General features: G+C 42.5%; 2 protein-coding genes across 2 annotated transcripts; both read right to left on the bottom strand.

Moving 5' to 3' along the window:
- Positions 1–1,307: 1,307 nt before the first annotated feature.
- Positions 1,308–5,109, bottom strand: aldoca (aldolase C, fructose-bisphosphate, a). The gene is made up of 9 exons (XM_047035876.1): positions 5,053–5,109; positions 4,074–4,207; positions 3,458–3,669; positions 3,251–3,305; positions 2,971–3,131; positions 2,784–2,867; positions 2,529–2,703; positions 2,084–2,283; positions 1,308–1,689 (listed from the first exon to the last, which is right to left on the bottom strand). The coding sequence occupies exons 2-9, from the start codon at positions 4,183–4,185 to the stop codon at positions 1,603–1,605; spliced, it is 1,086 nt and encodes a 361-aa protein (XP_046891832.1). The 5' UTR covers positions 4,186–4,207; positions 5,053–5,109; the 3' UTR covers positions 1,308–1,602.
- A 1,784-nt stretch (positions 5,110–6,893) lies between these two features.
- On the bottom strand, positions 6,894–11,386 carry rskra (ribosomal protein S6 kinase related a). Its single transcript, XM_047035997.1, has 11 exons — positions 11,195–11,386; positions 10,941–11,024; positions 10,785–10,853; positions 9,851–9,920; positions 8,958–9,065; positions 8,524–8,564; positions 8,385–8,412; positions 7,919–8,008; positions 7,688–7,776; positions 7,482–7,592; positions 6,894–7,370 (listed from the first exon to the last, which is right to left on the bottom strand). The coding sequence occupies exons 1-11, from the start codon at positions 11,384–11,386 to the stop codon at positions 7,074–7,076; spliced, it is 1,179 nt and encodes a 392-aa protein (XP_046891953.1). The 3' UTR covers positions 6,894–7,073.
- Between the last annotated feature and the right edge of the window lie 892 nt (positions 11,387–12,278).

Here is a 12,278-nt window from a genome sequence, read left to right as displayed (position 1 = left end):
GATTGGATCTTTTCACTGAACCGATTGTTTTGAGTCAATTTTCCAAATGGAACACACTATTGAATGATACTTTCAGTGTAAAGTCTACAAATGAACAGCAAAGTGATCACTATAAAAAAACAATATAATACTATCTGACATTTTTGTATTTGGACTCGTTTTACACATCATTACACTCATGTTCAAAAAACAGGGCACATTTAAACATGACAAACCATTGATGTATTGAATCTGTATGATACACAATCGACACATTCTTGCACATTAGGAAAATCCACTGACGGTCGTTTTCCCTCCTAAACACCGTTTTCTTTGAAGCTGACAATGAAGTGAACGGCTCAGATTTGAATCTTCAGAATTAACTGAAAATGAATCATTCTCAGTTGTGATCCGAAAGGCTATTAACCCTTGGGAACTACAAAAGCCGCCACGTCCGCCAAACAAAGTAGTTCATACAAGAACAGGTGACAGGCACGACTTTATTTCGTATTAAGATGGCAAAATACTGTGTAATTAGTTATGCTGTTCAGTTTCTGTAAGCACAGCAATGCCACATAATTCCACACAGAAGATTAATAAATAAACTGTAAATCAGATCTATTGTTTAACATGTTAACTTTTGACCTTGTTTCAAATGATGATTTTTAAGTTCAAATCAAATTTAGCCAAGGTGCAAATACCAGAACACTATGACGTGGAAACATTTTTTTTGATCGACAATCTGATCTAACACATGCCAGTAGGTGGTGCCAGGACTATGGTGCAAACAATTAGTATTTAGAGCCTACAGTCTGGCCTTTATCTTTTTCTTCACCTTTTTGTCAGTACAATGGTAATTTAACTAATATAAATGTCATGTTCCCACAACTATAAAAGAAATGCCTTTACACAAAAAGTTTTGCAAAACCAAAAACAATGTCTTCACAGACATACTGGGTGGATTCGCACAAAAACACATTTTTTTGCTAACATTTTTATTTTTCAGAACATGAGAATTAAAAACGTTCTAGAATACACATTTTCAGCTTGTATAATGGGCTCAACTGTTGAGCTCTCCTGCAGTGACCTAGGTGTGATCATAGATATATCTAAGGGTGTGATGACAGAGCACAGAAGCTCATAAGAATCAATAACCTCAAATGGCACACACTAAGCATCATCACAGGAGAGAAAAATGGCAGTAGTACAATCGAATCACTGCCATAAAAAGTTAAGTAAGCATACCACTTGCATCACCTTTGTTAAATGTTTTCACAAAGTAAAGAAAAAAAACAAAAAGGTGAAATATGACCACAAGGAACTCATTGTATAACTGCCATTACAAGTGCAACCATATCACGTCTTGTACATAACACTTGAATACCCAAAGGCTATCTGTTGATTGTTCTACAGTCAAGGCCAGAAAAACTACTCATACACATTCCCAGTGGCTAATTCTATCCCATAATAGTCAACAGTGTTAACTACAGTACACTACATTGTTATGATCTATATACCATGCTGTGACTCAGAATAAAACTGTGTGTGAGAGCTCAGCCGTTACTGGAATCGGACCTTGCTATTGGTTGGCAAAAGCTGGAATGTGTAGGCATCACTGGCTGCTCAGTATGCATGACTGGGTCCATAGTCATGCAGGCCGTCCTCATCTCCACCACGGAGGTACCTTCCCGTAGCAGCCAGACCATTGACCTGAGGGCCCAGCAAAGGAGTGTGGTCAGAGGAAACATGCAAAAAAAACGGTTAGGCACCGAGAAATCCTGAGAAATCCAATTCATTTCAGGTTTAAAATAAAAAATATTAATTACTCATTCACCCATGTTTGAGTTGAAAATGTTCAGAAAGATTGTGTCAGGTGGCTGAGCGGTTAGGGAATCGGGCTAGTAATCAGAAGGGTGCCACATCGATTCCTGGCCGTGCCAAATGAAGTTGTGTCCTTGGGCAAGGCACTTCACCCTACTTGCCACAGGGGAATGTCCCTGTACTTACTGTAAGATGCTCTGGATAAGAGTGTCTGCTAAATGGCTAAATGTAATGTAAATGTGTCTAATAAAGTCAGGCTGATAATTCTACTAAGTAAACATGCCTCTGCTCTCTTGATGAACTGCTCGGTGGCAGCGTTCTCGTTTTCTCTATGTCCACGCCAGGTTTTGAGTGCAGAGGCTTGTAGGGCTCGGCCGTAGGAGAAGGTGAGGGCCCAGGGCTTCACCAGGGGGCAGTTGTTAATAGCATTTAGGTGGACAGAGGCCTCCTCCTCACTCTGGCCACCAGAAAGGAATGTCACCCCTGTAGACAAAGAAACCAAAGAATCGTTTATGTGTTTGTGGATCCTCAGTGCTGATGTCTCAGTTTCTTCACCGATGCTGTTCATTCATTCATTCACTCACACATTGGAGGGGTTGTAGCTCAGTGGTTAAACCGCTCAACTCCCACCCGTACTGTACATAGATAAAAGTTTCTGCATAACATTATCATTCATTCATTCATTCATTCAACACTAGGCAAGGTAGTAGCCAGTCAGTGAACGTAACCAGTCACAGCAGGAGGGACAGTGCGGCGCAGGGCAGTGACTGTGGCCATGGCAACCTCCTCCGGGCTGCATTTGGTGGTGCAGCCGTGGCCGGGGGTTACCATGTTGGGTTTAACCAGAGTGCCCTCCAGGTACACATGATGGTCCGACATGGCCTTGTACACCGCAGCAAGGACCTAGACGACAAAGCATGTTCAGCGAGGCACTCTGACAAGTTATTTCATCACACGCATGTAACCTGTTAAATAAGTCTCACCTTCTCTGTGACATACTGACAGCGTTTTAGATCATGATCTCCATCTGGTAAAATTTCTGGCTCGATGATTGGCACAATGCCATGCTGCATGGCAGATAAATGACATGATCGTACATTTCATCTGAACAGGATCTGCTAAATCACTTTAATGGTACAATACTTCCTCGTAGCTCCTAAGAGTCATTACCTGCTGACAAATACTTGAATAGCGTGCCAGGACATTGGCATTTTCTTCAATCGCCAGTTTAGAAGGATTTGTGTCACTGATCTTAAGGACACAACGCCACTTTGCAAAGTCTGCCCCGTCCTTTTTATACTGAGCACAGCGCTCAGACAGGCCATCGAGTCCTGCAGGAGAAGAAACAGTCATTGGTGCACACAGATATGTATCCATCCAATCTCTTATGAACTGTGTGTGATACCAACAGTGTATTCAGTGGAGGTGAATACAGGTACCGCGGTCTCACCCTGAGTTGTGGTTTCCCCATTCGTCCCTGGAAGGGGCACAACCCCCTTGTCAACCTGGAGGGGAAAAAGGTGTAAGCTGAGCGCAAAATGCCACCAATTCCAACACATTTTCATTCGTTTTTTTAAGGCTCTCTTTTGTGTGTCTGATTGTTTCTTTCTGACATTGAACCAGAAACATTTAGACAATTACTCCTGATGTCAGTCACCTTAATTCCGATCAAGATGCCCCTGTCCTTAATCATCTTGACGAAGGGGGTACCGTCATCAGAGTACTGATACAGCGTCTCGTGGAAGAAGATGACACCACCAATACAGCTGTTGATGCGGTCATCGGCGCTAAAGAGGATCTGGCGGTACCTGCGGCGGTTCTCCTCCGTGTTGTCAACGCCCACCTGGCTCAGGCGCTTTGCAATACTACCTGTTTCCGGCATTGTTCACAAACCATACATTCAGAGGATGTATGCAGTAAAACAGCTTGAACTAATGTGCATGAGAAAAGGAGAATGTTTCCTATGGTTGTAAATCATTACCTTGCGTGAAAAGGTTCTGACACAGTGCAGTTATTATTATTATTATAACTTTTTTCTGGACACACATAAAGTGGTCCACAGCACGATACAAAACATAGCAAAATACAGACAAATACAAGATAAAAAACATACGATAAGAAATTACTACAACAGTCAGAGTTCCACAACACACAAAAAGAATGTTCAGATATTAGCGTATAGACTAAAACGCCAATGTTTCACCAGTACACAATCAGTATTCACAACAGTATTATGCAAATGCAGACAGGTTCAGAAGGCCCATCCGACTGACCTACAGACTCATCTGCAGCCAGGATGCCCTTTCCTGGAGACACAATGCGCAGGGCTATCTCCTGCAGGTTCTTCTTCTGCCCAGCAGACAGGGAAGGGAACTGGTGAGTCATTCTGAGAGAACCACACACAAATCTGGACAAAAAGAAAATTGTCTGTGTTTATATGTTTGTACTTGGCTTGGCTCTATACTGTTCAGAATCTGAACAAGGTCAACTGTAGATTTTTTGTTTTTATATCCTGCATGTTCATATATTGATACTTCTGATGAAGTGGTGCTGCTGGTCCCATCCAGCAGTCTCCCGTGAATTACAGTGTCCATAGACCAGATTGTTATCCTGGGATTATAGTTGTTTGGAGATGTCTGCTGACACTGCTGCCATGCATTGTCATGCATGCACACTAGAACAGCCATACTCATGGCCACACTGAAATGCCAAAATAGTTCAAATGTTCTGGTGTCAAAAACAACCCTTGGGTGAGTATTACACCATCCAACATATAAGGAAACATATAAAGGAATGTTTGGTACTGTATGTCACTGGGTAGGACAATGACTTGCTTCTAACATTGTCATATGTGACTTTCATTCTTTCTAAACAAGAATCACTTTCACATACATAACACTTGTCTGACTCAAATTGCGCAGGTACTACAATTTCAAAAGTGCCTCTCTTAAACTTCTCATTCCTTGCTACTGTTAGTCGTAGCTGATATTCAGTGATCTAGTGAATTAGTATGCAAGGCTGGCCATGATGCACTGCCAGCAACAAGTGTGGATATATGTAGTCTACATAAACCAATATAAGGAAAAGTCTAAAGCAACCAAATACCATACTGTCATCTCAAGATGTTCATTCCCATCCATCACGGAATTCTTGTTGGAAAGGTAGATTTGAGCACCTTTCTTTATGTCAAATACACTTTTTTTGTGCAAATAAATAGCCAGCAAAGAGTAAATATGAGAATGAAAGTCTTACCAGACAGAAGCAGGTGAAGTTAGATCTGTTGTTTGTGAGGAGATGATCGATGTCTCCAACTCTCTGCCAGGCTCTGTTATCTCTCCCAACAGTGACACTTCAAACGGTAACACCTCGAGGGCGGAGCCTAATGACACAGGGGGTGTCATTGTCGACAATGCCATCAAATACGATGAGGTGCCATCTACTTCACATGAGCTGTGAATCTAGGGAATACGTTTTATTCCCTAGTTTTACTGAACTATTTGGATTTTGACCATAATCATGAAAACAGAAGTACCTACAGATGAAATAATAAATGTCATAAGTCCTCCTCTAAAACAACGTTTTGAAACAAACTGTGTGGTTATTTTGATCAAACAGTTACAATACAGATCTAATCAGAATGGTCTTGGTGCCAGGGTTGGCATCCCACTTGAGGGACTACAAGTGCACTAGATTTATTGTTGGCCCAAAAAAGTATATATGTGTTTTCTATAAAAAAAATGAACCCCACTCTTCTCCCGCAACCTAATTTAAGCCTCAAACCAATCACATTCAATACTATTTTAATTCTAATTAGTTGTAATGTGCCCAGGGCACTAACCATCTAAATCTCTTGGTAATTTGGACCATGCCCTGAAAACCCACAGGAGTATTTCAGTCTCAGAGCAATTGAAACAGTCCTATGGCCCTGCATGTGCTTTAACTATGGGATGGAGGACTTCTTTTTCAGGTTTCAGTAAATGTAAATGAACATAGAGATCTGACCCAGTTAAGACAAAATGGGGGCCAGTAAATTATGAATTCACATGGACCAGAAACATGAAAATGATCCCTGTATTTAATGTAAAGTTGACCTTTATGTCATCCACAGGCAATACAAGCAGTACTTTAGTACAGGTATTTTCAATTGCGGTAATGAGGTATCATACAATTATTATTTATATGAATATACATATGATTCCATTCATGCAAGAAAATACAATGGTAACTTCCTTACTTGAACATAGACAAATCTGTGTCATCTCTGTCAATGAGACGGATGGCTCAGTTTGTGGCAGCAGATATTGCACAGTATGGGGTCATAACTCTATTTTCGGCGGGACTGGAATCCTTTCTGTCACATTCTCTGTGATTACCGCTCAGTAGACATATTCTTCTGCTGTACAGGGGGACTCCATCATTGTGGGTCAGTGTGCCTTTTGTAGCTAGCGCCTCACCAGAAGAAGGATATGGGTCATTGGACTGGTACCGGCACTGCAGCAGCTTGAGTGGACCTGTCTAAGACAAGGGCCTGAAGGGGAATTCAATGTCAGCCAGCGGAGGGAGGAGTGTAGACACTCTCATTCAGGAGATACTGTCGTACACCGAGCGAGCCCAGCGAATATATTTAGCCGTCTCCGTTAGGGCAGTACATTTTTTTTTCTCCTCATTAAAAACATTTAATGATGGATGCTTTATCTGGTCTTCAATTTTCATTCCTATTAAGGTTGTTCCCCATGGGTTTGTCAGTATTCTCCCAAATAGGTCACATCAAGATTGAAAGATGGCTATCCTATATATGTATCCAGGTATAGAGTACAGACAGATTTTGTGTGAGCAAATAAGCCCCCCCAAAAATGGTTTTGACAAAAATGAGTTTGTGCAATGTTCTGCTTTGTAGTCAGACATCTGACATGAGTCTCCATACCTTAATTAGAACAAGTGCTCCCTTCAACAACAACAAAACGTGGAACTTACAGTATGAAGTAGCTCAGGTTAGAGACTCCACAGAAAACACAATGCTTAAAAATCCTTTACATTTTTTATACGGAAGATCCTTTATGGAGATACAGTAACTTTCCATTTCAAACTAATCTCTTTTTGCACATGGATAGATTAGAGGAGGAGCTCACCACAAAGGAACCCTACATACAGAAAACACTGACAGTAACAGTAACAACAAAACATATTTCGGGGAACAAAATGTAGTCAAATTTCCTAATAATGTATTTACACTCAGTTAGTGTTTCATTTCCAGGCACAGAAGCGAAATTATTTTATGTGTTACAAGCCTGTGCTGTGGTTTGAACCACATCAATGTTGACCAGGGTAGGGGACAACTCAGTGGGGGTGGTGGGCGAGTTGAGAATGTCACAGTCAAAGTTCTGGAGGTAGGCCACGGACAGGCCACGCATGGCCTTAGCTGGCCGGTCAGGGTGGTTTTTGAGTTCGAGGATGAGTTCAACAGGCCTCTTCTGAAGCGTCTGGGAGTCGAAGGAAGTGCCTCGGAAGAACGTCTGCCTCTTCAAACGTTCGAGGCTATGCAGGCGGCAGGCTGGGTTCTTGCACAGGAGCTACATTCACAAAGAGAGGCAGAGAGATGAACATTGACAGACACCAAATGAACAGACATTTGGGGCCAAAAATCCATTCTATATCTGTGAAAGCCATGAAGGAGCAAACACCTCAGTGAGCAGCAAGGCCAGTGAGGGGCTGAAGGTACTGGGCATGGAGTAGGGGAATCCTCTCACTTTCTTCAGCATTTTACAGTGGTCTGGTTCTGGCAGCACTGGGAACTGAAATAACAACATGAGATCAACCATGAGATGGGCATTGTTTCCCCATACATACATAATGACCTTAGGCTACAGATGTGAGTTTGTGACCTCACCTTTCCAGTAACCAATGAGAACAACATAATTCCAAGTGACCACCAATCGGCTGCATGGTTGTATGGACCTCCGCTCAGGACCTCAGGAGCTGGTCCAATCAGAATAGATGACCACAGTATTTACCACAATCCGCTCAATATGGTGTCTGGTGTATAATTCATTCATTCTACCAGTGTATAATTTCTGTCCTCCCTCTTCTCTCACTATCTTCCTCCTTCAAAATGTCTTACCCATGTACTGGATTGTTCCACAGATAGTGAACGCTCTTCCACCGCGCTGAAGACGACGCGAGAGTCCAAAATCAGCCAAACGAAGATGCCCTGCATCAGAAAAGAGTACAAGCTAGTGAGTGGCAAGGGTATGTACTGCAAAATATGTTATACCTGGCATCATTTTATTCTATATTATTTTATTTATCGTATTTTATTCTATATTATATCGTTTAGCTCTGCCAGAAGTTTATTTTATTTTGTTGTACATTTTCTTTTTGTTCATTATGTTTAAATGTTCACTGTATGCACCTGCCCACCAAAGTATATTCCTTGTTTTTGACCACTTACTTGGCGATTTAACACAATTCTGATTCTGATCTTTAAATGTTCTTTGTTTTGATTGAAAACAAATCTTTTTTTGTTCTATGGCCCTCTAGAGTTGTCTTCTTTTCTACTGCAGTGCAGAAAATGAAGCAAGCATTACCTTGGTCCGTCAGAAGGACATTCTCCATCTAAAAAAGAGAAAAATCTATGAAAATATATTTCCTGTCATGGTCACATCATATGCATGCATCACATGAAAAGCTTTTAAAAGAAATCTTTGGAGAACAGATGTTGAGTACCTTTACATCCCTATGGACGATCCCAAAGTCATATAGACAACCTACCAATGACACAGAATCATTTGTGGGTAAAGTCATGAAATTGGGTTATTCAAACCCCAGGACCTTTCAAACTCTTAACATGCCCCGTTATGCAATACACATGACCCTGGACTGTTAAGCGTGCTACATATCTATATCCATCTACATTCTGTGATCATTTCAGCAGCAGAATGTCTGTGATCATTTAGCAGAGGCTCTTATCCAGAGCAACTTACAGTAAGTACAGGGACATTCCCCCGAGGCAAGTAGGGTGAAGTGCCTTGCCCAAGGACACCACGTCATTTGGCACAGCCGGGAATCGAACCATTCTGACCTTCTGATTACTAGTCCGATTCCCTAACCACTCAGCCATCTGACTCCTGTTCTGTTCCACACTTTGGTGGGCCACTCACCTAAAGCACAGGCCAGCTCCGCAGCAAACACCCGGGCCTCGTCCTCACCGAACTGTCCCTTCAGCTGCCAGTAGGTGTACAGGTCTCCAGTGCTGCAGTAGTCACACACTGAGGGGAGAGACGGTGAACACTGTGGGTCTGACCCTGTTTAAACAGAGTTGCACACTGACCCCAGGCTGGGGGCTGAGACATCTCCTGTTAAAACAACAGTTCTTCCTGACAATAGAAGAACCTGGGTGAAAGTGAATAGTTGCCTGAAGTCACTTTGTTGACTTTGGGCCAGGGTGGGTGAGGGTTTAGAGAAGGTAGGGTGGAGATAATATTCAGGAGGGGAAAAGTTTCTTTAAAACTCAATCATGCATTGTATTCAATGAATAAGGACAGTTTGAAACAACTCCAGCTTAGATTATTCCCATTTCGATCCAGTCTAACAGAGACTGTTACAGATATATTGTTAAACTCTAGATAATCAAGTACCCAATGTCAAAACAAATTGAAATAAAACATTTAAATGAAATTGATAATTTCTTTCTAAAATGGATCAATCCACTTTACAATACACATAGATCGAGTAATAACCAAAGATCTTAACATTAAGTCCAGGTTGGAGTTGCTTTGGAGCGACAGGAACACTAGTGGGAAACGGGGGAAGCAGCCAAGCCACGATCATATCGGAGATGTGAGCAATACCCCCAAAACTCAGCAGATGACAGCATAACGCTTCCAAAATGTGAGTAGAGCCAGGCTGAGGAAAGTGAAACCAGAGAGGAAAAGCAAGACCACTTGCACTAGTCCAGCTAAGGTCGATATAAGCTCCATAGACAGGTGAGGAGGGGAGGAGAGGGTTAAAGCCAGGGGGGGGGGGGAGGGGATGGGGTCTAGCTATCACTCACTAATGAAGAGGTGGCGTTGGGTCTGCCAGCAGTCCTGCAGACTGTGGAGGAATGGGTGGCTGACCTGCCGCTGTAATGCAACAGTCAACACACATGGCAACAGTCAACACGCGGCAACAGTCAACACGCGGCAACAGTCAACACACATGGCAACAGTCAACATGCAGCAACAGTCAACACACATGGCAACAGTCAACATGCGGCAACAGTCAACACACATGGCAACAGTCAACACGCGGCAACAGTCAACACACATGGCACCAGTCAACATGCGGCAACAGTCAACACACATGGCAACAGTCAACACGCGGCAACAGTCAACACACAAGGCAACAATCAACACGCGGCAACAGTCAACACACATGGCAACAGTCAACACACATGGCAACAGTCAACACGTGGCAACAGTCAACACACATGGCAACAGTCAACCTACTCTGGACCACCACACACCTTAACAGACAACCCACACAGAAGCATCAACCCAAACAACAACAGTTGTGTTGTCAGTAAAATATGTAGCTGCCCCTTCAAACTATATTTCCATGGTGAAGTGATGTAAACAAACCCTGGTCTGACCTCAAACATGCTGGATTGCAGGTGCTGCAGAGAGGCATGTAGCCTCATTGGTGATTGGTCATGGTTTGCAAGTGGGCCAACTGGACAAAAACAACTGAGTCAGCTAAACTAAACCCTGCTCAGACAGGATATTACATGTCTGCCTCAGTATGGCAGTAGCCTGGTGACCTACACTGAATTGTATTTCAATGCACTGTTGTTCATGCCTTAATTCCTATTACATGCATATATACAGTAATAATAAATATTACTGTATATATTTGCTAGGAGTTTTTATATAAATGCATGAGATTTCTGGTAGGGGTAGGAGTTATTTAAGGGTGTGTTGGCCAGTTTGTGTGACAGTGTTCCCTACCTGGATTATGACCTCCTCTTTTGACTGTTCCAGTACCCCATGCCTCAAGATCTCAGACTTAGGCAGGACCTTTACAGACACACGATAGGAAAACAATGAAGAAGGATGTTGTATGTGTGTAGACGTGTCTGTTGAAATCCATCTAGAGGTGTTCACCTTGACGGCGTAGGTCTTCTCCTCAGCCTTGTCCTTCACCTTCAGGATAGGGCCAAAGGATCCTTTGGCTATGAACCCCAGGATCTGTGACATCGATGGGGAGAGACGTAACTTCAACTATGTCCATGCAACATCTCAACAGGTTGTTTGATTTAGCTTACAAATAAATAGGAGAAAGGTGTTCTCACAAAAGTGTTTCACGCAGTAGGCCATATTTAACAACAGGCTGGTTCCGACGAGAATGAAAGAATCACCTGAAAATGGTCTTGTCCAGGGAATTTACGATGTGGAAACTCAGGCAGGAAGATGGAAATGAAGCCAGGCAGAGGCCACTCTGAGCCAGGCTTCTCAAGGCAGTGCTCTGGGGGGAGTAGGTGGTCTGGTGGGCCGGTACCCAGCACCATACGTTGTGTCACCAGACCTGAAGGGCCGATGGAGACCCCCATGTTGGAGACGAGTCCATTCCAAGCTCTCCAGCGCCGCCTCTCCTGCTTGGGAACCTCTTTCTGTGTTGAAGTTATAAGATATGTTTTCATTATGGATCTAGTTCTATCTGTGTACCGTAACTATGTGAGGGTTACCATCTGATGCCACACTGATGAAACCAAAACACAGTATAGAGAAACTGTTTAGCTACTGACATCCAGAAGACACAATCTTACATTAAAATAATATTTTCTTGAGTATGACCCCAGTCTTGTCTCTTTGAATTATATTTAGTCATTTCCACCCGAGGCTCATAAGATGTCCAAACACGACAGCCTCTCTCCCATTCTTTAATGCTCCCAAAGGTTCCGAGGCGCCTTACGTCATGGATTGAAGACAATCCAGTGCTTTCATGGATTCTATGAGCCCCTACATCTTCCATAAGTGTGAGTAAACTGTTAAAATGTGCATGCTTACTCTGCTTGAATATATATTTAGACGAATCAATGACTGAGCACTTAGCTACGGGAGTCTACCCATGAATACACTGCAAAAATCGCGTGGAATAAAATGTCAACATGATAAATACTAACTATATTCAGTGCGTAAATGTAGCCATTTGGCGAACCTTTACTTTTAGCCTAATTGGACCCTAGCAGCTTATAATTTCCTTGTCTTGTAAATAGAAATGAGACTTTTAACATGAAGAAAAGTTGATGGCTATATCCAAAATGAAATAGGTCTCACCTTCTTGTTTTTTGTGGCGTCGTTTCCCATCAATTTTTGGGGATATATATCAACACTTCTCACTTGAAAGTCAACGATTTAGCGATGTCTGTTGGTGTAATCCCTTTTCACTAGGAAAATGAAATCTTGTCCGCGCCATAGCTGCCCCCTTCTAAAGTGCGTTGA

This window comes from Hypomesus transpacificus, chromosome 15 (assembly GCF_021917145.1).
Source record: "Hypomesus transpacificus isolate Combined female chromosome 15, fHypTra1, whole genome shotgun sequence".
In the NCBI taxonomy this organism is placed as follows: Eukaryota; Metazoa; Chordata; class Actinopteri; order Osmeriformes; family Osmeridae; genus Hypomesus; species Hypomesus transpacificus.
The sequence above is the reverse complement of the archived record's forward strand: the minus strand, read 5'-3'. Positions and strand labels throughout refer to the sequence as shown.